Source organism: Bombina bombina, chromosome 2, assembly GCF_027579735.1.
Source record: "Bombina bombina isolate aBomBom1 chromosome 2, aBomBom1.pri, whole genome shotgun sequence".
NCBI classification, from domain to species: Eukaryota; Metazoa; Chordata; class Amphibia; order Anura; family Bombinatoridae; genus Bombina; species Bombina bombina.
Genome location: NC_069500.1, coordinates 832,680,832 through 832,706,219, shown reverse-complemented (window position 1 = coordinate 832,706,219; position 25,388 = coordinate 832,680,832). Strand labels below are relative to the sequence as shown.

General features: G+C 37.9%; 1 protein-coding gene across 1 annotated transcript in view; it reads right to left on the bottom strand.

Moving 5' to 3' along the window:
• Positions 1 to 589: 589 nt before the first annotated feature.
• The window catches only part of ATCAY (ATCAY kinesin light chain interacting caytaxin), a 113,203-nt gene continuing 88,404 nt past the window's right edge, over positions 590 to 25,388 (bottom strand). Inside the window, exons 7-12 of the mRNA XM_053703134.1 lie at positions 19,943 to 20,074; positions 16,187 to 16,273; positions 13,688 to 13,786; positions 11,697 to 11,732; positions 8,355 to 8,390; positions 590 to 1,898 (exon numbers count right to left, since the gene is read on the bottom strand). Coding sequence (XP_053559109.1) covers positions 1,865 to 1,898; positions 8,355 to 8,390; positions 11,697 to 11,732; positions 13,688 to 13,786; positions 16,187 to 16,273; positions 19,943 to 20,074 — 424 coding nt within the window. The 3' untranslated portion in view covers positions 590 to 1,864. The remainder of the gene's footprint in view (positions 1,899 to 8,354; positions 8,391 to 11,696; positions 11,733 to 13,687; positions 13,787 to 16,186; positions 16,274 to 19,942; positions 20,075 to 25,388) is intronic.

Sequence of the window (25,388 nt, the reverse complement as noted above, 5' to 3'; positions counted from 1 at the left end):
AGTCAGAAATTTTGTTTAGGCTAATTTGACATTTATTGTACTGTATTGCATTGCCATTTTTAAGTATATGTTGATTATGTAATTCTACTATATGTAATGATCATTTAACAAGTAATCTAAAAATGGCCGAAAACTGGTTTTATATACAGAGGCCTAGTTTCCATTGAGGTGTTAAATTGTGGAAACTGGTGATAAAAACCTTTATCTCCATTAAAGTCCAAGGAGAATTTTTATGTTACCACCAGTTTCCAAACTTTACCACCTCAATGGAAACTAGGCCTGAGGTGGCTCAGATTGTTTATCTCACATTATTAACCCTGCTACAACCATATTGATACTAAACCTAGTATTTTTATAGATAAATTATGTGATAAGCTTTACAACCGAACCGGAACAGAATTTACTTAAATGTCCTCAAAAACCCACTGAATTATAAACAAACCAAATATTATATTGTTTTAACCAATGTTAGAGAAAATTACATTAAAGGGATACTAAACCCAATTTTTTTCTTTCATGATTCAGATAATGCATACAATTTTAAGCAATTTTAATACTCCTATAATTTAATACTCCTTCGTATTCTTTCTATCTTTATTGAAAAATAAATTTTTGGTTCAGAACCTGGGTTACGCTTGCTTATTGGTTTGCTAAATATAGCCACCAATTAGAAATTGCTATCCAGGGTGCTGGAACTAGAATGGGTCGGCTCCTATGCTTTATATTCCTGCTTTTTAAATAAAGATAGCAAGAGAACAAAAATTGATAATAGGAGTAAATTAGAAAGTTGCTTAAAATTGCCTGCTCTGTCTAAATAATGAAATAACATATTTGGGTTTAGTGTCCCCTTAAAGCTAGGAGCAAGTAAAAATGGTAAAACAGCTAGACTACATTAAAAAGTTGGGACACACAGTCAAATTTTAAAACTATTATTCTACAGCTTAAGGGAATTGTTCTGCTCTGGTTACAAACTAATACAATTCTGGAAAATCATCATAGAACTAAAAGGATAATATTTATATTTCCATTTAAGCTGCGGTTTTTGTTCTGCTTTTTATATACAATTTATTTGTATTCAAATCAGCCACAAAGTGCTTTAATTAGAGTCTTCAAATGCAGACTCAAAAGCTATAGAAAACTCAAAGAAATGATTAGAGGTAGCGTCCATCTTTATTGTGCAGTGCGTGTACCTTCTGAGAGTAATTCCTGTTTACAAACAGCATCCAGATTAATTCCATAGCTAAAATACTTGTAAACAGGAACATTTTTATTTCCTTGGTGCTTTTTTTAAGGTCCTGTATTAAATATGTGTATTACGAACATGTATTAGCTGTATTTAAGACATATCCAAGGGTGCTTACAAGGGTGGGAATACTGTTTATGCATAATACCATGAAACAAGAGGCTTTTTAAGAAAAAATATATATACAACGTCCAAATGTTCTAAATTTTCAGCAATCTAGTTTTCTTTAAGTGACGGTTAGTTTGACACAGTTGTACTCTAATATGTATGTTCATAGTATACTCTCTTTAGAAAAGAAATATTCACTTGTAATGAATGGAAACTTTCCAAGGAGTTATTTCTTAAAAGTACGATTGTTATTTCCCAACTCCTAGCATCAATATTTAGTCAGTTATAATGTCTTGTTGATGAAAAATCAGGCATTAATGTTGGTTTACTGAAGAATTTAAATTTTCCTTCAAAAATATAGATGTACTGTCATACAAGCAAGAAGACATGAATGGATGCTCTGTCATAAATTGATTAAAATCAGTGTGGTTCCCTTTAAAATGATTAAAGTGCAGGGTCAAACCGCCATAAAGGAAGAAGGTATCTCAAGAAGAGATTCCGTAGTCTGTGGTTTTACTTGCAGAACACATTTTCACCCTGTGGCATGCTAAAACAAAGACAAATAATACAGTTACTTCTCAGTTCCTTGCTGCTTATTTTACAAAAAAAACTTTCTAAGTTGAAGTAAAATTAAACATTTAACGCATCTAAATTTTGTGTAAAAATTGCGTTCTATCCCATGCTCTCTACAGAGACAAAAACAATCTAATTATGTAACTTAGGTTTTTAAAGTGCTGCAGAGCGCATAAACCAGAAGTTTGATTTGCAGCATTTGCAGGTTTTGCTTTTTGGCCACTCTAGGGAACATCAGACAAGCACAATTTAACACAAAACGCTGTTTTAATGGACAAAAACATAATTTATGCTTACCTGATAAATTTATTTCTCTTGTAGTGTATCCAGTCCACGGATCATCCATTACTTATGGAATATATTCTCCTTCCCAACAGGAAGTTGCAAGAGTCACCCACAGCAAAGCTGCTATATAGCTCCTCCCCTAACTGCCATATTCAGTCATTCGACCGAAAACATGCAGAGAAAGGAAACCATAGGGTGCAGTGGTGACTGTAGTTCAAGTGAAAAAATTACCTGCCTTAAAGTGACAGGGCGGGCCGTGGACTGGATACACTACAAGAGAAATAAATTTATCAGGTAAGCATAAATTATGTTTTCTCTTGTTAAGTGTATCCAGTCCACGGATCATCCATTACTTATGGAATACCCATACCAAAGCTAAAGTACACGGATGATGGGAGGGACAAGGCAGGTACTTAAACGGAAGTTACCACTGCCTGTAAAAAAACCCTTTCTCCCAAAAATAGCCTCCGAAGAAGCAAAGTATCAAATTTGTTAAATTTGAAAAAGTATGAAGCGCAGACCAAGACTCCGTCTTGTAAATCTGTTCAACAGAAGCCACATTTAAAAAAGGCCCAAGGGAAAACCACAGCTCTAGTAGAATGAGCTGCAATCCCTTCAGGAGGCTGCTGACCAGCAGTCTCATAAGCTAAATGAATTATGCTTTTTAACCAAAAGGACAGAGAGGCTACTGAAGTCTTTTGACCTCTCCTCTGTCCAGAATAGACAACAAACAAGGTGAACGTTTGATGAAAACTGTATTAGCTTGTAAGTAAGATTTTAAAGCACAAACCACGTCCAATATTGTGTAATAGACGTTCCTTCTTTGAGGAAGGATTAGGATACAAGCATGGAACAAATATCTCTTGAGTGATGTTCTTGTTGGATACCGCCTTAGGAAAAAACCCAGGTTGGTACGCAGGACTACCTTATCCGTACGAAGGACCAGATAAGGAGAATCACATTGTAACACAGATAACTTGGAGACTCTACGAGTCGAGGAAATAGCTACCCAAAAAGAACTTTCCAAGATAAAGATTGATATCTATGGAACAAAAAAAGGTTCAAACGGAACTTCCTGAAGAACCTTAAGAACCAGGTTTAAGCTCCATGGCAGAGCAAAGCTGACAACCCTTTTCTCAAAAACATCTTGGAGAAAAGATAATATCCTGGGAATCCAGACTTTACTCCATGAGTAACCCTTGGATTCATAAAAATCAGATATTTACACCATATCTATGTTCATTTTCCTAGAGACAGGCTTACATGTCTGTATTAAGGTATCAATGACTGACTCGGAGAAGCCATGCTTTGATACCATCAAGCGTTCAGTCTCCAGACAGTCCATCTCAGATTGATTCTATTTAGATGGTTGAAAGGACCCTGAGGTAGGGGGACCTGTCTCAGAAGCAAAGACCGTGATGGAAAGGATGACATGTCCACCAGATCTGCATACCAGGTCCTGCGTGGCTACGCAGGCACTGTCAAAAACACCAAAGCCTTCTCCTGCTTGGTCTTGACCTCCGGAGGAAATCCCACTCCCCCGGAAGAAAAAGTCTGACGACTTAGAAAATCCACCTCCCAGTTCTCAACACCTGGGATATGGATAGCTGATAGACAAGAGTGAGTCTCTGTCCAGTGAATTATTGTAAGACTTCTAACCTCGCTAGGGAACTTCTGTTCCCCCTTGATGGCTGATGAAAGCCACAGTCGTGTATATTGTCCGACTGAGAATGATGTACCTCAGAGTTGCTAACTGAGGCCAAGTCTGAAGAGCATGGAATATCACTCCCAATTCCAGAATATTTATTAGAAGGAGGGTCTCCTCCTAAGTCCCCTATCCCTGAGCCTTCAGGGAGATCCAGACTGCATCCCAACCTAAAAGGCTGGTATCTATTGTAACAATTGTCCCATCTGACCTGCGGGAGGTCATACCCTTGGACAGATGGACCCAACATAGTCACCAGAGAAGAGAATCTCTGGTTTCTTGGTCCAGGTTTAACAGGGGGACAAATCTGTGGAATCCCCGCTCCTCTGACTGAGCATGCATAGTTGCAGCGGTCTAAAATGTAGACGTGCAAACGGTACTATGTCCCTTGCCGCTACCATTAAGCCGATTTCATTCATGTACTGAGCCACCAAAGGGCGCGGATGGAATGAAAAACACGGCAGAAATTTAGAAACTTTGACAACCTGGACTCCGTCAGGTAAATTTTCATTTCAACAGAATCTATCAGAGTCCCTAGGAGGGAAACCCTTGAGATTGGGAATAGAGAACTCTTTCCTTGTTCACTTTCCACCCATGTAATCTCAGAAATGCCAGTACTACGTCCGTATGAGACTTGGCAATTTGGATGTTTGACGCCTGTATCAGGATGTCGTCTAAATAAAGGGCCACTTCTATGCCCCGCGGCCTAAGGACCGCCAAAGCGACCCTAGAACCTCCATAAAGATTCTTGGGGCTGTAGATATCCCAAAGGAAAGATCTACAAACTGGTAATGCCTGTCTAGAAAGGCAAACCTGAAAAACGATGGTGATCTTTATGCATCACAATGTGAGGATAAGCATCCTTCAAATCCATTGTAGTCCTCTATTGACTCTCCTGGATCATAGTTAAGATGGTACGAATAGTTTCCATCTTAAATGACGGAATTCTGAGGAATTTGTTTAAGATCTTTAGATCCAAAATAGGTCTGAAGGTTCCCTCTCCTTGGGAACCACAAACAGATTTGAGTAAAAACTCTGTCCCTGTTCCTCTCTTGGAACTGGATGGATCTCGTACACAATGTAAGAATGCCTCCTTCTTTATCTGGTTTGCAGATAATTGTGAAAGGCGAAAACTCCCTTTTTTATTGGGGGGAAATCTTTGAAATCCAGAAGATATCTCTGGGATATAAATTCCAATGCCTAGGGATCCTGGGCATCTCTTGCCCACATGGGCGAAGAATTAAAGTCTGCCCCCTATAGGATCCGTTACCGGATAGGGGTCCGTTCCTTCATGCTGCCTTAGAGGCAGCAGCAGGCTCCTTGGCCTGCTTATCTTTGTTTCAGGTCCGATTGTCTCCAGACCGCCTTGGACTGAGCAAAAATTCCCTTTTGTTTTGCCTTAGAGGAAGTGGATGCCACCCTCCAGTGATATAAGCAATAATCTCCTTCAAACCAGGCCCGAATAGGGTCTGCCCCTTGAAGGGAAGTTAAATAGCTTATTTATTAAAGTCACGACAGCTGACCATGATATAAGCCATAGCGCTCTACGCGCCAGTATAGTAAAAAAACAGAATTCTTAGCCGTTAGTCTAGTCAAATGAACAAAGGCATCAGAAAACAAAGGAATTTGGCTAGCATAAGCTTGTCAATATATTCATCCAATGGAGTCGCTAACTATAAAGCCTCATCAAGAGACTCAACCCAGAACGCTGCAGCAGCAGTGACAGAAGCAATGTATGCAAGGGGCTGCAGGATAAAACCCTGTTGAATAAACATTTTTTATTCATTGGATCTAAAAAGCACAACTGTCCTTGCCAGAGGTAGTGGTATGCTTAGCTAGAGTAGAAACTCTTCTCTCCACCTTAGGAACTGTCTGCCAGAAGTCCCGTGTGGTGGTAACTATTAGAAAACATTCTTCTAAAAAAATAGGAGGGGAAGAGAACAGCACACCTGGTCTATCCCATTCCTTATTAAAAAATTTTTTAGTAACTTCTTTAGGTATTGGAAAAACATCAGCACACACCGGCACTGCATATTATTTAACCAGTCTACACAATTTCTCTGGCCCTGTGATTGTACACATTCATTCAGAGCAGCCAAAGCCTCCCTGAGCAACAAGTGGAGGTTCTGAAGTATAAATTTTAAATGTAGAAATATCAGAATCAGGTTAAATCATCTACCCTGAGTCATTCACCCACAGACTAAGCATATTGTGAGATAGTATCATTCATGGTTCTTAAAGCGTCTGTATGCTCTGTATCTACCCCCAGAGCTATCTGCTTTCCTTTAATTTTAGGTAGCCTGACTAATACTGCTGCCAGAGTATTATTCACCACCTTTGTCACGTCTTGTAAAATAAACGCTATGGGCGCCCTTGATGTACTTGGCGCCATTTGAGCGTGAGTCCCTGAAGCGGGAGTCGAAGGGTTTGACACGTGGGGAGAGTTAGTCGGCATAACTTTCCCCTCGACAGAATCCCCTGGTAAAATAAACGCTATGGGTGCCCTTGATGTCCTTGGCGCCATTTGAGCGTGAGTCCCTAAAGCGGGAGTCAAAAGATCTGACACGTGGGGAGAGTTAGTCGGCACAACTACCCCCACGACAGAATCCTCTGGTGATAATGTTTTCTTTTTTTTTTTTTCTTTTTTTTTTAAAAACAAAAAATGATCTTTATTGTTTAACATGAAATCAGTACATCTGGTACACATTCTAAGATGGGGTTCCACCATGGCTTTAAAACATAATGAACACAGAGCTTCCTCTATGTCAGACATGTTAGAACAGACTAATAAAGAGACTAGTAAGCTTGGAAAACACTTTAAATCAAGTTAACAAGCAAATATATAAAACGTTACTGTGCCTTTAAGAGAAACAAATTTTGTCAAAATTTGAAAAACAGTGAAAAAAGGCAGTAAAATAAACGAAATTTTTACAGTACATGTAATAAGGTAACAGAGCATTGCACCCACTTGCAAATGGATGATTAACCCCTTAATGCAAAAAACAGATCAAAAAAACGACATAGACGTTTTTAAAAACAGACACAAGAAAACTGCCACAGCAGAGCTGTGGATTACCTTCCCTATAAACGATTTTTGAAGTCTTTTTAGCCCTTTAGAAATGTCCTGTGGTATTCATGGGACTGCTGAGGGAATCTAGATGATTCATTTTGTAATTTTAACTGCGCCTCCCACTCATATTACAACAGTTGGAGGCTTCAGTTAACTGTTTCTATTCAAAATTTAAGCCAGCCATGTGGAAAAAACTTAGGCCCCAATAAGTTTTATCACCAAACATATGTTAAAAAAACGATTAAACATGCCAGCAAACGTTTTAAAACACATTTTTACAAGAGTATGTATCTCTATTAATAAGCCTGATACCAGTCGCTTTTACTGCATTTAAGGCTATACCAACATTACAGTGTTATCACCAATGTTCGTTAAAAAACGATTAAACATGCCAGTAAACGTTTTAAAACACATTTTTATAAGAGTATGTATCTCTATTAATAAGCCTGATACCAGTCGCTATCGCTGCATTTAAGGCTTTACTTACATTACTTCGGTATCAGCAGTATTTTCTTAGTCAATTCCATTCCTAGAAAAATATTTTACTGCACATACCTTATCTGCAGGAAAACCTGCACGCCATTCCCCCTCTGAAGTACCTTACTCCTCAGAATGTGTGAGAACAGCAAATGGATCTTAGTTACGTCTGCTAAGATCATAGAAAAAACGCAGGCAGATTCTTCTTCTAAATACTGCCTGAGATAAACAGCACACTCCGGTGCCATTTGAAAATAACAAACTTTTGATTGAAGAATAAACTAAGTATAAAGCACCACAGACTCTCACAACCTCCTATCTATGTTGAGGCTTGCAAGAGAATGACTGAATATGGCAGTTAGGGGAGGAGCTATATAGCAGCTTTGCTGTGGGTGACTCTTGCAACTTCCTGTTGGGAAGGAGAATATATTCCATAAGTAATGGATGATCCGTGGACTGGATACACTTAACAAGAGAAAAGAACACACACAGAGGCAAAAGTGAGATATATAAGAACATCACTGGCTACTTTGTTAACCAATCTATAGGGGAAAAAAGGGACCCGGGATTCTGTGATCTCCTTATCAAGGTAAGCCCCCCCACTGACACTCCATCTTCTCCTACTACATTTCCTCCCCAGCCTTAATCCTTAGGGCGCTACAAGCTCATTGCAGGGCTCTCCACTATCATAGTATTGAGGTTATTTCCCGCCTTCCTCTAGTCGTGGTTGCCGCCATGTTGAATCTGTCTTTCACTTTATTCCAGTGCTGATGTATTTGCACATGTGCAGCAACTCTGCAGTAAACCCTAGGTTCCATAATGGCAAATACATGATTAGAGGGAGGTGCATGAAAATTATTTAGTGTCCCTTTTAATGTAACCAATGTTCTTACCTTCCAACTTCCATAGACTCTTGCTTTTCTTCTGACCTGGGAAAGAGAAGACACTGTATTTATAACATAAGTATAACCAAAGAGAGAGAAAAAAATATCTTTCATCATCATTATTATTATTATTATCGGTTATTATTATTATTATCGGTAATTTGTAGAGCGCCAACAGATTCCACAGTGCTATAAACAAAGACGGAGTACAACAAAACAATTATAGGGATCAAATGGGTAGAGGGCCCTGCCAAGAGTTGCGCTGTTGTAGTCAGCTCTTAAGAAGGTGATCTACAAACATCTGGACTCTTAGGCTTACATGCTAAGGGGGTTCAGGGGATAGCAATGGAGGAGAGGAACTGGTATAAAGAAAGGTTAGTGTAGGTTGTATGCATCCCTGAACAGTAGAGTCTTTAGGGAGCTGTTGTAGCTTTCAAAACTAGGGGAGAGTCTTGTGGGGCAAGGCAGAGAGTTCCCCAAGATGGGAGGCAATCTGGAGAAGTCCTGTAAATGGGAGTGCGATGAGGTAACCAGAGATGAGGAGAGTGTGACAGCTAGTTCACCAAATGAGATGGCTTTAATAACATAGTAGAGGGACGGAAATTCCCACTTACAGATGTTAAGCAGCTTGGACTCTTTAAAAGGACCATTAAATTGCTACCCACAACTAAACAGCATGGTTACTAATCAACATGATATTGTCCCCCCCCCCCCCCAAGTGTCAGCAGCTCTCTACAAATATGTTGTTTTATTTAACCCCTTACTGGTCAAGCTCCACATCTTCACACTTTGTGCTGCCGTCTTGTAGCTTATGTATTTTTTACACTCTGGGACAGAAGTCCATTTACAGACCAGCAACCTTACAAGCTTTTTGACAGTTCTTTGGCTTGACTAGCTCTTTGGGTTAGCGTGCATGATACAGAGCGTGAGCCTAAAGTGATGATAAACTTCCCCCTTTCTATAAACAGATCCAGAATGTTAGCGATATTTTAGATGTTTAATTTATCAGTTGTAATGAAGATGCGCAATAACTTACTTTTAATGAAGCATTGAAACTCAAATACCCAGCACTCCAGTTGCCCACTTCAAGTTTTTTTTTTTTGTGTGAGCTAATGGTTTAAACTGTTCTCTAATCGGAGCTCTAGCCACACACACAAAAAAAATGAAGGAGAATAAGTTTAACTGTTAGCTCACAAAAAAACTAAAACTTTTGAAGTAAGTTATAGCGCATCTTCATTACAACGAAGGAATTAAACTCCATCTAAAATATCACTAACATTCTGGATCTGTTTATATAAATGGGAAAGTTTGCCATCACTTTAACATTTTTGCAGTGGCTGCATTCCATTGTTGTATATTTATGTGGCCTTATATATATATATATTTGAGATACAACTGTTAAACTGAGCATAAAAACTACAAAAAAAGCAAATGTTCTGTATTGTTTGTGCTGACAAAGTGGAAAAGCCAGCAACATCACTGAGGGTCAAAATAAGAGAACAGCTCTGAAGAATGCTGCAGACACAGGAGGAAAACATAACTAAGTAGTAACCATCCTGTTAACCCCTAGATGCTGTTAGGATGTTCCATTCCATCCTAAAAGCACTGGGCTTTAGCGCTGTTAGGACGACAAGGAATGTCCTACATTTTTAGGCATCCTGCACCCTCCTACGGTTACTCAATGGAAAATCTGAATGGGGGACGTGACTAGCATCGTAGGCAGTCCCCCATGATTCCATCCCAGCATTGAAATCATGTGATCGCATTGACGATCTGAGATCTCCTTTTTCTAGCAAGTGTTTACATCAGAACTTCGTTCTGATCTTAAAGACTTGCCCCCAGCATGAAATATGTTAAAGGGATAGGAAAGTCAAAATTAAACTTGCATGATTCAGATAGAAAATGTAATTTTAAGACACTTTTAAATTCACTTCTATTTTCAAATGTGCTTCGTTCTCTTGGTATCCCTTGTTGAAAAAGAATTTGCACATTTCCTACACTAGTGGGAGCTAGCTGCTGATTGGTGCCTGCACACATTTGTCTGTTTTGATTGGTTAACTATATGTGTTCAGCTAGCTACCAAGTAGCGCAACGCTGTTCCTTCAGCAAAGGATAACAAGAGAATGAAGCAAAGTTGATAATAGAAGTAAATTGTAAAGTTGTTTAAAATTGTATGTTCTATCCAAATCATGAAAACTCTCTGCTCAGCTGAGATTATCTAAAATGACCCTCAAGCACTGCAAAATCCCTCACAAGATTCTCGAAAGGCACATTTTGCTATACTTCTTTAAAGGGACATGAAACCCAACATTTTTCTTTCATGATTCAGTTAAAGAATACAATTTTTAACAACATTCCAATTTACTTCAATTATCTAATTTGCTTCTTTCTTTAGATATCCTTCGTTAAAGATATAGCAATGCACATTAGTGAGCCAATCCTGCAAGGCATCTATGTACAGCGACCAATCAGCAGCTACAGAGTCTATTTAGATATGTTTGTCAACAAAGGATATCAAGAGAATGTAGCAAATTAAAATAATATAAGTAAATTGGAATCTTGTTTAAAACTGCATGCTCTTTCTAAATCATGAAAAAAAAAATGGGTTTTATGTCCCTTTAAGGGCCTGATGATCTAAAGCTCTCTGGACTTGTGAGATTTTCTAAGAAATCTCTCGAGTATTTTGAAGCCCCTGTCCTAATTCTCAAAATGTGCACAATTTATATATCTGTGCACTTTCTAAGGCTCCAGCTCCTACTGTGCATGCTCAAGAGTTCACAAACTATAAGTATATTTGTTTGTGATTGGCTGATGGCTGTCACATTATACAGAGCACAGAAAATGGAAGTTACTTTGTCAGTCTGGTAGCAATATGAAGTAGGTGGGTGGGGACAGTGCAATACTTTATTTATAATAGTAAACATCGTTATTTTACCTGCTCTCAGCCAAGGTAATCATGAAAATCTGGCCTGTTAGGGGTTTGAAAACCAGTGTATGCAGAAAAATTGAGAAGCACATCCTCAGCTACTCTTATGTGATAATGAATAAAGAAATATGGGAAACATTTCCTGTCATATGTACTGCGCATACCGTTGCCACATAGGCCATGTTTTCTTGGACACTTATGAGTTACACATGCTGCAGGGTGTGCAGAGGGGAACACGCATTGCCCCCATGCATAGCACATAAATAGTGATCCTAGACAGCACTATTAATGTTCCTCCCTGCACACCCTGCAGCATGTGTAACTCATAACTGTCCAGGAAAACATGGCCGAGGTGGCAACCCTAACTGCACAGGATGCTAGGTGCATGCAGATTTTTGTCTTTTAAAGGATAAAGTGAGACTTACCTTTCCCTTCTGGCTTTGATTCTTTCTTCATCATACCTACAGCAAAGCAAAGAGATCTATTTATTTCCATGAGAACATTTTATTGCAAGAGTATTTACACTCAGCTATAAAAACTGAAAATCAAGAGCTAGAGAACAGTATTCATATAAACAGATGTTTCTTGCAAACTGCGTGTTTGCTGCAAGGGAAGTTAAACACAGTTTAAAGGGACAGTAAAGTCAAAATGAATCTTTCATGATTCCGATAGAACATGTCATTTTAAACAACTTTCCAATGTACTTCCGTTATCAAATTTGCTTTGTTCTCTTGGTATCTACTATTGAAGAGTAAAGCTAGGTAGGCTGATAAGTACTCAGGAGTGTGCACGTGCCTTTAATACTCTATGGTAGCATTATTGGAGCTTTGTTATACAATGTTGCAAAACACTGCTGCCATAGATTACAAAAGGCACGTGCACACTTCTGAGATCTTATCAGCCTACCTAGTTTTACTCTAGTCTTCAATAAAAGATACAATGGGAACAAAGCAAATTTGATAACAGAAGTAAATATGAAAGTTGTTTAAAATTAAATCCTCTATCCGAATCATGAAAGTTTAATTTTGACTTTACTGTCCCTTTAAGTTGCGCATCAGGTGTGATCTTGTCTTAAACGGGACACAGAAGGTGATTAGTGGCTACATGCAGATACCACTCCTGATTGGCTCACAGGCTTTATCTTGCTCAGGAGAGATAATGCATTGTGGCTGTTAAACATAACTTTAACTTTTGGTTAAACAAGTTGCTATAGCGATGCGCATGTTTATAATAATAATAAATACTAGCAGAGCATGTTGCTATATAAAATTTCCCTTTACAGTGACCTAAAAGCTAGGCACACATGCCACCTGTGGCCATGTTCAGCTTCAGACTAGCAGTGCTAAGGGGTTAAACACATAGTGGAGGGAGCACTGCAGGTTAAGAGCATAAACTGCCGCTGACCCAATCAGTAGTGCTGGTCATACTACCCAGCTGTGTAACTAGTGCTGCTGATTAGATCAGCGGCAGTTTCCACTTGGTGCATCTGCTATGTACTTTTACTCCTGAGTGGTACTGCATCTGTAGTTTAACCCTTTTGCAGGCGTTAAACACATAGAGGTGCAGAGTTTTTAATCTTAAAATGACATGCTCTAACAAATGATTTGACTATAATTAATGTGAATGGCCCTTTAATTTACCAAAACAAAAGTAGTGAAATCTGCAGAGGTGCATAGGATCTCAAAAACATTCCCACATTGTATCTGCCAGCTAATATACGGTATCTATATGTTATTAGTATGTAGGTAATGGCATTGTTAGAACAGGAATCTGACGGCGTGATCTGATGGTATTGCCATCTGTTGAGTTGTTCATTTTAATAAAGGGACATAATACTCATATGATAAATCACTTGAAAGTGATGCAGTATAACTGTAAAAAGCTGACAAGAAAACATCATCTCAACATCTCTATGCAAAAGGGAAGATGTTTTACCTCAAAATGTATCCATCTTACAAGAGCAAGTGCTCTGGTAACAGTTATATTTCAGCTACTGTCCAGCTGCAAGTTGAAAAAACAACAAAAAAACAGTAGCTAATCAGCATCAGCAGTGCTGAGGTAATGCTTTGCTTTGCTGTGATCTCATTACATTTTTACTGAAATCTTGTGAGATTTCATAGTAAACTTCCTTAAACTGAATAGGGAAATAACATGACTGTGCCTGGACAAGCCAGATGCATGCTCCCGTCCCTTGCAAGTCCTGGGACAAGTTTCCTGATTGGCTGCCTAAAGTCTCCTTACAATGGGGTGTGAATACTTCGGACATTTTTAGGTTAAATATCTTCCTTTTTTACATAGAGATGTTCAGGTGATATTTTCTAGTCAGTTTTTTACAGATATGCTATAAAAAAATGAAAATCACTTCCAAGTGCTTCAACATTTGGGTATCATGTCTTTTAATTAAACCAAAACTTACTGCAAGACACATTCAGGGATGTGAACATTCTCCATTGGGATAATCTGCTCCAAGTCCTCCAAACTGTGTACATATTGGATCTTATTTATAAACTTCACACTGCAAAGCAATGAAAAAAAATATATATATATTAGTGTGTTGCTCTTAAAGAGATATTAAACACAACATTTAACCCCCTAAATTGTTTAAAGTGACAGAGTGCAGAAATGAGAGCATTTTACTATTGCACAAATGGTTGCCTCTTACAATGGGCAATACAAGTGGCGCATAATCCATAGTGCAGGGTGCATTATGTTGCCCAAAGAAAAACACACAACCTCACTACATTTGTATTACGAAAGCTGAGTTAAAAGGACACAAAATACATTTTTTTCTTTCATGATTCAGATAAAACATGTGATTTTCAACAACTTTCCAATTCACTTCTATAAGCTAACTTGTTTTTTTTTTTCTTGGTATGCTTTGTTGAAGAAGGATACATAGGTATGATCAGGAGCTGCTGACTGGTGATTGCTGATGAGCTGATTGGCTCATTCGATGTGTTTAGCAAACTCCCAGTAGGGCATTGCTGCTTGTTCAACAAAAGATACCAAGAAAATGAAGCAAATTAGATAATAGAAGTAAATTAGAAAGTTGTATTCTCTGTCTGAATCATGTAAAAAAATTGGTTTCATGTCCCTTTAAGTGTCGAGCTTGATTAAAATCCAAAATAGTGCTGTAAAATGTAGCACTTTTTGAGACCTGAAGTAAACCATTATCACTTGGCTAGTTTGCATAACTAAACACATGAAAATCCTATTGAAATAAAGGTTTTAAATTGTATGAAGACTTAAAGGGACATAAAACACAAACACAATTTTTTTTCTTTAATGTGATAAAGTATTATTATTACACTTATCATTTAGTTATAAGGCACCAACAGGTTATGAATAGCTAAATAGTGGAAGATGAAATATGTTGTAATGGTATAAGTAGAGGGAGGTGTGGAATAACCTCAATACTATGCTAATAAAATGTATTTAGTGTTTAATGTCCCTTTAAAGGGACAAAAAGTAGAAATAATAAAATGCTCTTTTTGTGTTAGAGCATTTTATTATGGCATTATTGCTAGCATATAACTACCGTATGTGGTGAATTCTAATCTAGTCAATCACGTTAATCGGCTGATTTTAAGGTCCCAATACGCCTTTTTAGACATCAAAAGTATCATAATGCAAACAGTAACACAATTTTCATATTTGTAAAACATAGGATCAGATATCAGAAAAAGTCACCCATACCATGCATGGACTTTATTGATCACAATCCACCTAACCACTAGGTATCGGCAAAAGAATAGACACATTGAATTCAACAAGCACTTGATAAACGCTCAAAAGGGGGACAGCCCTTTTTGAGGATGATCGAATAACGCCAAATAAAAAGACATACTGAACACGTGATCACCATCAATTCAATGTAAAAACACAAAGAAAACAAAGATGAGACTATTGTGAGAGGTAGAGAACGCGGGACCAGCTGCTCCGTTGGGGAGAGAGAGAATGGGCAGCCTGGAGAGAAACTGTATTTTTTTGTGTATTGATTAGATGTTTGGTGATCAACAGCCATTATCTGTCACTAACGGCGCCATTGTTAGGAAATGGTAATTGTATATCGCAGGAGTGATCGTTTTGAAAAAAAACAACAAAAAAACGCCTGACCCTGTTTTTTTTTTATACCGAATAACAATTTCTGAAAGATTCAAATCTAGGCCTAAGTGTTTATCCTCAAAGAGTTAAACATATAGTTAAAATCAGCTGTAGCGCATGCTGTATAAAGTTATGTTCAGCGCAGGCACAAATAAAAAATATAGCCAAAACAATATAGAGCTGGATACAGTGACAGATATATTGAATAAACTGTAGCAGGTTCATTGGGAAATACAATGAACAATATAATGTATGGCTAAAATACCTTAAAATCAATACTAAAATAAAATGTATACAAATAAGATAGAAAGTTACAGTATTAAGTGAAGCTTAACGGGATAGTAAACACCTTGAGATTTCAATATAATTGTTTTAGTTGTGTAATAATAAAATACCTTTGTAATATACTTTGGTTATTTATTCTTCCCCCTTTTCATTTAGCCAAAATGGTTGCTTTTCTAATTCTCAGAACTGAAAAAAGCACACTGCTGACTCCTCAAGGCTAACCCTGCTACATATCATTCACTTTACTTTAGACTGGCAATGTTTATGGCTAGTCTTGTCAGCTGCAGGCTGAAGCCCAGATTAGCTCTTCCAAATAAGGAAAGTGATGAGTGGAGTTTAGCTATTGAAAAACATTTGCAGCAAACAAGGTGTTAATTTGTTTTGAAAATGTTTAGACTTGACTTATACAGTATTTTATTCTATTTCAAGGCAACAGAAATAATCACAAGACGTTACTCTCCCTTTAAAATTCTTCTAGTTGGAGTTAGAAATTTGTCAATACACAAATATCTGACCAATAACTAACCTGATAAATGGCCTTGAGATGGCAAGCACTGTCCGAATGAACCATGAAGGATGCACAATTATTAAAGATTTCAAATTTTTTCGTAGTCTGTAGAAGAGAAACACAAAAGATAAAAATGTTAAAGTGCTATGAATGCAGAGGGGGGAGGGAACCATTTACTAAATTCGATTAAATGCCGACAATAAGAAAATCTGATGAAAAGAGCAGCCTACTTATTAATAGAGACAGTGGCAAGTTTAGCTTTTGTGCTGCCCTTAGCACACTCCATTTTCTTTCATGATTCAGACAGAGCATACAATTATAAACAACTTTTCAATTGACTTCTATTATCTACTTTGCTTTGTTCTCTTGGTATCATTTGTTGAAAAACATACCTAGGTATGCTCAGGAAAAGCAATAGACTGGTTCCTAGATAAACACATCAGCTGAGACAATGACAAGAGGCATATATGTGCAGTCACCAATAAGCAGCTTGCTAGTGCATTGTTGTTCCTGAGCCTACCTAGCAGGGATGTGCATTTGGCAGTTTCGTTAGCTTTCGAATACGGAAGAAGGTGGCACCTCACAGCATTTGGCATGAGCGGAATAATGTGCATGTTCAAATATTTTCCACCTAAGTATACCTCTGTGATTGGCTAATTCTGATGAGCATCACAGAGGGTTGGAAACAGGATACATTTCTTTATATTTTTTAGAAAAAGAGACATTTTTAATAATTGATTGTAATTTGACATATTCTCCCATTCCTCAGTTTTGCATAACCAACACGGTTATTTTAATATTCTTTTTACCTCTGTAAATATCTTGTATCTAAGTGCTCTCTCATAAGTACAATGAGCACAATGTTATCTATATGGCACACATTAACTAACACCCTCTAGCTGTGAAAAACTGTCAAATGCATTCAGATAAGAGGCGGCCTTCAAGGGCTTAGATATTATCATATGAGCCTACCTAGGTTTAGCTTTCAACTAAGAATACCAAGAGGACAAAGCAAATTCGATGATAAAAGTAAATTGGAAAAGTTGTTTAAAATGGCAAGCCCTATCAAAATATTGAATGTTTTATTTTGACTAGACTGTTCCTTTAAGGTACAATAGTCTTATTTCTGCTCAGGGGGGCTAAATAACCCCAAAGCAAGCCACACAGAAATGTAAGCACCATGTGTTACACACATTGTGGGGTGATTACACAGCAGGTCTGCTGACAGGCTTACATTTAGTGTATTGTAGGAAGTGTTACTGCCCATTACTAAAGGATCTCACAATCACTCTAACCAGACTGTGCTCCAGCTCCTCCCACTAGCAACAGCAGTGTTTACTGAAGCGTTTCTCTTCTCTGTCCAGAAGGAACTTATTTTCACCTGCAAAAATAGTGCAGGAACTCGTTCCCATGACTTCCTACTGGACTTGACCCCTGACTAAGCTAGAGGTGTGAATTCCTTCTGGCTTTTTCCACTGCAGTGAAAACAAAAACATTGCACTTTGTAACTGCGACCTTTGACCTTGCTCTAATTTATTACCTCTGTCTCTTCCAGTAGTACTAGACAAAAGTGAAAGAGCCTCTTTTTCCAAAGACAGGGGATCTTTTTTTTTTTTTTTTAAAGAGACATTTGTAAGAGTATTTTATTAATGCACAATTGATTAATCATAATTACACATAGGTAAAGGCCTGCGCAAGAGCTACAATACATTGGCCAATGAGTCAATCAGGAATGGCATACACACATAGCTGCCAATCACAAGCCATGTCTTGTTCAGGTCTTCCTTGCTCTGCAAGGCTTGGGTGTTAAATTTAAAGTTACCAGCAATAATAAAATACATTTTATTATTGCCTTATTTGCCTTTAATGGTTAAAAAATCTGCAAAAAAGAAAATGCATTTTATTGTTGCAGTTTTGCTTGTATATATAAGTATATGTTTAACCTCTGAAAAAAGGTTAAACACATAGCTAAATTCAGTTCCAACACAACAATGCATTACTGGGAGCTAGATGAACACATCAGGTGAGATAATGACAATAGGAATGTATGTGCAGCCACAAATCAGCAGCTAGCACTAGCTAGTGCATAGCTGCTTCTGATCCTGCCTATGTATGTTTTTCAACAAAAGATTCCAAGAGAATGAAGGAAATTTGATAACAGAAGTAATTTGAAAAGTGTCTTAAAACTGCGTGCCTTTAAAGGGACACTACATTTAAAATGAAACTTTCATGATTCAGATAGAGCATGCAGTTTTAGGAGCCCTTCCAATGGATTTCCATGATCAAATTGTGTACAGTCTGTTTATAAGGCACCAATTTCTACTGTGGAAACATTTCACAGTGTGTACATATCTGAGTCTGTCAACGCCCTCTGCACATAAGATTCTCCAAATTTTGATCACCTCAAAAACAAAAGCTCACAATGGTGCAGCACTTCCCAGACACAAATTGGTGGTGCAAATTCAGATTATACTCACAAGATTGTAACAAAAAATCAGCCTTTATTTAAAGGGACACTGAACCCAATTTTTTTTCTTTCGTGATTCAGATAGAGCATGAAATTTTAAGCAACTTTCTAATTTACTCCTATTATCAAATTTTCTTTATTCTCTTGGTATCTTTATTTGAAATGCAAGAATGTAAGTTTATATTCCGGCCCTTTTTTTGGTGAACAACCTAGGTTGTCCTTGCTGATTGGTGGTTAAATTCTTCCACCAATTAAAAAGTCCTGTTCAGAGTACTGAACCAAAAAAAAGCATAGATGCCTTCTTTTTCAAATAAAGATAGCAAGAGAACGAAGACAAATTGATAATAGGAGTAAATTAGAAAGTTGCTTAAAATTGCATACTCTATCTGAATCACAAAAGAAAAAATTTGGATTCAGTGTCCCTTTAAAATCCACAGGACGTCATCAGGTGCAGCTTCAGAAATGTTATTAAAATAAGCTAAACGCGTTTCAGCTATTGCAATAGCCTTTTTCAAGAGCACAATAAAACCAGTGTGCAAAACAAGCTGCACGTGTTATTACCCTGCAATGTGTATAACACATGGGGCTTACATTTCTGCGTGGCTTGCGCTAGGGTTATTTTGCTCCCCTCAGCAGAAATTTAACTATTGCACCTTAAGTGGGTAAGAGTCTGTGACAGAGGAGGATTCTCAGGCCCAAAGGCAACTATTCAACCGTTCATTGGATTTTTTTTTTTTATTAACCAAAGTGTATAGATTATATACATATAAATGCAGTGTGTATATATATATATATATATATATATATATATATATATATGTAAAAACAATATTAATTGTGAGGGAGGGGACTTGACCCCTGGGTTTAACCCTTTTAAAGAGATTAAATACATTGCCAGAGGCATTACTGCAATGTTAAAACTGCATTTTTTTTACTAAAAAAGTAATATCATTATTATTTTATTAATAATATTATTTTAGCTACCAAGTTCACAATGGATAAAAAGAATTCAAAATAGGGATAAATAGATTAGGAGGAACTGTGTCTTTAGAAACAGCCCATCTGCAGTCTATTATAGGTAACAAAAATAAAACGCATTCGGCTTCAAAAAATGTATCTTGGGTGCCACCTGCTGGAAACAATAGCTAACTGCTAGGTACTTTGTCAATTCACGCAGCTGGATTTAATATGAATCATGTATTTGTCACAGGTGTTCCAGACGGTGTCTAAGCATGACCTCATCTAGCTTTACATTAAAACATATGTTCTGAGAGTTCAGCAAGTCATCCTGTATAGTGTTTACTCACCTCCTGTCAATCATCTGGTAGCATTTCTTTAGCCATCCTAAGCCGGGCATCCTCCTTCGAGGTGTGGCACCATTCAGGTACACAATCATGTAATCCTCAGCTACCAGAAGCTCCAGACTGCTTATGACATAGCTGTCAAAACCAAAGGTGGCCAACAAAATAAGTGGAGATTTTCAAGACACAATGACATAAAACTCTAGCTGTGCTTAATTGTATGTAATACATTGTCCTTAAAGGGACATGAAACCCAAACATTTTATTTCATGATTCAGATAGAGCATACAATTTCAAACAACTTTCCAAGTTACTTCTATTATTTAATTTGTTTCCTTCTCTTGTTATCCTTTGCTGAAAGGTTTATCTAGGTAAGATAAGGAGCAGCAAATAACCTAGGTTCTAGCTGCTGATTGGTGGCTGCATATATATATACTGATTGTCATTGGCTCACCCATGAGTTCAGTTAGAAACCAGTAGTGCATTGCTGCTTCTTCAACAAATGATACCAAGAGAATGAAACAAATTATATAATAGAAGTAAATGAGAAAGTTGTTTAAAATTGTATTCTCTATCTGAATCATGAAATATTTTTTTGGGGTTTCATGTCCCTTTAATATTATCTCTTATATTTAAATTAGTGGTCTGCTGTTTGTAGGGGGGCTTGTATTATTCAATTCTGAATAGTTTTCAATATATGAAAACAAATGAACACTAATTGTATTATGTTCTGCTAAAGGGAAGGTAAAAGTTAAACATTTTGGCAAGTTTTTAAAGCATTGCAAACTAAATGCTTCTATGCGTATCTTAGTAACACATTCTTATAATGTATCTACCACCCCCCTTGCTATTTCATAAAGCAGCAAGAGCTAACTCTGGTTGTTCTGTAGGCTGGGCAGCACCTATTCTGATTGGTTGCCATTTCCCACCTGCTAAAGTATATAAAGCGCTATTAAAGAGGAGTTATCTGTCACCTGAGGGATAACTCCTCTTTAACTCTCTTTAAAGGGACACTAAACCCACATTTTTTCTTTCATGATTTAGAAAGAGCATTCAATTTGAACAACTTTCCAATTTACTCCTTTATCTAATTTGCTTCAATCTCTTGATATCCTTTGTTGAAAAGCATATCTAAATAGGCTCATTAGCTGCTGATTGGTGGTTGCACATAGATGCCTTGTGTGATTGGCTCACCCATGTGCATTTCTATTTCTTCAACCAAGAATATCTCAAGAATCAAAGAAATTAAATAATAGAAGTAAATTGGAATTCTGTTTAAAATTGTATTCTCTATCTGAATAATGAAATAAAAATGTTGGGTTTCATGTCCCTTTAACTTTCTCCAATTTATATTGGAAGTTTGGCAAATGTGCTGGTAAAAAATATTTGCTCCTTCTAACAACATGCCAATGGGAGGAATGGTTACTATCAGAAGTTAGGGCTGTTAGTGTTACTTAGACACTAAATGATGCAAAGTCCCACTGAAATATATTAGATATATTATAAATGCATAAAAAATGCACGAATAAAAGTCTATAGGTGTCCATAGACAGCTGCATGTTGTGTATGATGACAGATATGGCTGCAAAAATGGCCCAAATTCTATGGGAAGTTTTGTTGTTACTACAAGTTGTTAAAAATGCAAACGAAACGTGACCTAGCTCTTTCTTTGTTTAAAGAAAAATGTACACAGGAGAGCAGCTTATTCATTGATTTAAAAGATGCTGTGAACACCATTTTAAATGAGCTGTGCTCATTTTCCCACCTTTTAATTGGAAGGTTAATTTCTGCTGCTGTGTCTTCTTTACTTAGCTTTTCTATAGGCAAAACAGCTATTTCAAATTACAAAATAAATGTAAAGGAGGTTGTTTTTAAACAACTTAAAGGGACATTAAACACTAAATAAATGCTCGATAGAATGATGCAAAGAGAAGATTAGTCTGAGATGTAACATGTAGATGTATTTTTTAAACTTAAATTAGTTGTTTAAATAGTGACAAAATAAGAGTAAAGTTTTAGTGTCTATAAAACAATGGGAGCTGCCATGTTGTAACTTAGGTTACCTTCCCTGCTATGGTCAATTAGGGAGAGTTATAAATAGGTCACTAGAGTGTGCAGTCAATGGCTGTGTGTAATATAACAGTGATCTGCACTTCCATTTCTAACAGGAACTGAAACGCTCACAATTTTAGAATGGAATTACGGAAAAATGGAAAAATGGAAAAGGAAACAAAATAAATAATGAAAGTATATTGCAGAGGTTTTTTTTATATATGCAATTTATAATTTTATATAAACATCTCAAAGTTTAATTTACAAAAAATTACCAATGGCACTACTTTTATGTAATAGACCTATTAATATCTTCAATTGTGCCACTACAATACGGCTAGATGTGGGTGCTTGGTGTATGAGTATGAATATTGGAATTACAAAGGAAAAGCATGCACTCAGACAGCACTCCTAGGTCAAGTTGCAAGTTAGTTGCAAATAACAATCACTTAGTTGCTAATCCAAGGTTGGAATACGGGAATAGGAATAGACACTAAATTAAAATATAACTTTTATTGGGTTTAATAATTAAAATAGGAAAAATAATTAAAACCACACTTAAGTACCAACTGTAGTTTGTAGAATTTTAATAACCGATTTTTAGTTCAATTAAGCAGTCATGCCTGCTTGCGTGCAAGCCTGATGTACCTATCTGTCGTAGTACATAACAGATAAATTACGAATAGTAGTGATAGGTGTGACTTGACACTCCATATAAGTAAATGTGTGAGAGACTAGAGTAAAAAACATAATTTATGCTTACCTGATAAATTCCTTTCTTCTGTTGTGTGATCAGTCCACGGGTCATCATTACTTCTGGGATATAACTCCTCCCCAACAGGAAATGCAAGAGGATTCACCCAGCAGAGCTGCATATAGCTCCTCCCCTCTACGTCAGTCCCAGTCATTCGACCAAGAATCAACGAGAAAGGAGTAACCAAGGGTGAAGTGGTGACTGGAGTATAATTTAAAAGATATTTACCTGCCTTAAAACAGGGCGGGCCGTGGACTGATCACACAACAGAAGAAAGGAATTTATCAGGTAAGCATAAATTATGTTTTCTTCTGTTATGTGTGATCAGTCCACGGGTCATCATTACTTCTGGGATACCAATACCAAAGCAAAAGTACACGGATGACGGGAGGGATAGGCAGGCTCATTATACAGAAGGAACCACTGCCTGAAGAACCTTTCTCCCAAAAATAGCCTCCGAAGAAGCAAAAGTGTCAAATTTGTAAAATTTGGAAAAAGTATGAAGCGAAGACCAAGTTGCAGCCTTGCAAATCTGTTCAACAGAGGCCTCATTCTTGAAGGCCCAAGTGGAAGCCACAGCTCTAGTGGAGTGAGCTGTAATTCTTTCAGGAGGCTGCTGTCCAGCAGTCTCATAGGCTAAACGTATTATGCTACGAAGCCAAAAAGAGAGAGAGGTAGCAGAAGCTTTTTGACCTCTCCTCTGTCCAGAATAAACGACAAACAGGGAAGAAGTTTGGCGAAAATCTTTAGTTGCCTGCAAGTAGAACTTGAGGGCACGAACTACATCCAGATTGTGTAGAAGACGTTCCTTCTTTGAAGAAGGATTTGGACACAAGGATGGAACAACAATCTCTTGATTGATATTCCTGTTAGTGACTACCTTAGGTAAGAACCCAGGTTTAGTACGCAGAACTACCTTGTCTGAGTGAAAAATCAGATAAGGAGAATCACAATGTAAGGCTGATAACTCAGAGACTCTTCGAGCCGAGGAAATAGCCATTAAAAACAGAACTTTCCAAGATAACAATTTTATATCAATGGAATGAAGGGGTTCAAACGGAACACCCTGTAAAACGTTAAGAACTAAGTTTAAACTCCATGGCGGAGCAACAGCTTTAAACACAGGCTTGATCCTAGCTAAAGCCTGACAAAAGGCCTGGACGTCTGGATTTTCTGACAGACGCCTGTGTAACAAGATGGACAGAGCTGAAATCTGTCCCTTTAATGAACTAGCTGATAAACCCTTTTCTAACCCTTCTTGTAGAAAAGACAATATCCTAGGGATCCTAACCTTACTCCAGGAGTAACGTTTGGATTCGCACCAGTATAGGTATTTACGCCATATTTTATGGTAAATCTTTCTGGTAACAGGCTTCCTAGCCTGTATCAGGGTATCAATAACCGACTCAGAAAAACCACGTTTTGATAAAATCAAGCGTTCAATTTCCAAGCAGTCAGCTTCAGAGAAGTTAGATTTTGATGTTTGAATGGACCCTGTATCAGAAGGTCCTGTCTTAGAGGTAGAGACCAAGGCGGACAGGATGACATGTCCACTAGATCTGCATACCAAGTCCTGCGTGGCCATGCAGGCGCTATTAGAATCACTGATGCTCTCTCCTGTTTGATTTTGGCAATCAATCGAGGAAGCAGCGGGAAGGGTGGAAACACATAAGCCATCCCGAAGTTCCAAGGTGCTGTCAAAGCATCTATCAGAACCGCTCCCGGATCCCTGGATCTGGACCCGTAGTGAGGAAGTTTGGCGTTCTGGCGAGACGCCATGAGATCTATCTCTGGTTTGCCCCAACGTCGAAGTATTTGGGCAAAGACCTCCGGATGAAGTTCCCACTCCCCCGGATGAAAAGTCTGGCGACTCAAGAAATCCGCCTCCCAGTTCTCCACTCCCGGGATGTGGATTGCTGACAGGTGGCAAGAGTGAGACTCTGCCCAGCGAATTATCTTTGATACTTCCACCATTGCTAGGGAGCTTCTTGTCCCTCCCTGATGGTTGATGTAAGCTACAGTCGTGATGTTGTCCGACTGAAACCTGATGAACCCCCGAGTTGTTAATTGGGGCCAAGCCAGAAGGGCATTGAGAACTGCTCTCAATTCCAGAATGTTTATTGGAAGGAGACTCTCCTCCTGATTCCATAGTCCCTGAGCCTTCAGAGAATTCCAGACAGCGCCCCAACCTAGTAGGCTGGCGTCTGTTGTTACAATTGTCCAGTCTGGCCTGCTGAATGGCATCCCCCTGGACAGGTGTGGCCGAAAAAGCCACCATAGAAGAGAATTTCTGGTCTCTTGATTCAGATTCAGAGTAGGGGACAAATCTGAGTAATCCCCATTCCACTGACTTAGCATGCACAATTGCAGCGGTCTGAGGTGTAGGCGTGCAAAAGGTACTATGTCCATAGCCGCTACCATTAAGCCGATCACCTCCATGCATTGAGCTACTGACGGGTGTTGAATGGAATGAAGGACACGGCATGCATTTTGAAGCTTTGTTAACCTGTCTTCTGTCAGGTAAATCTTCATTTCTACAGAATCTATAAGAGTCCCCAAGAATGGAACTCTTGTGAGAGGAAAAAGAGAACTCTTCTTTTCGTTCACTTTCCATCCATGCGACCTTAGAAATGCCAGAACTAACTC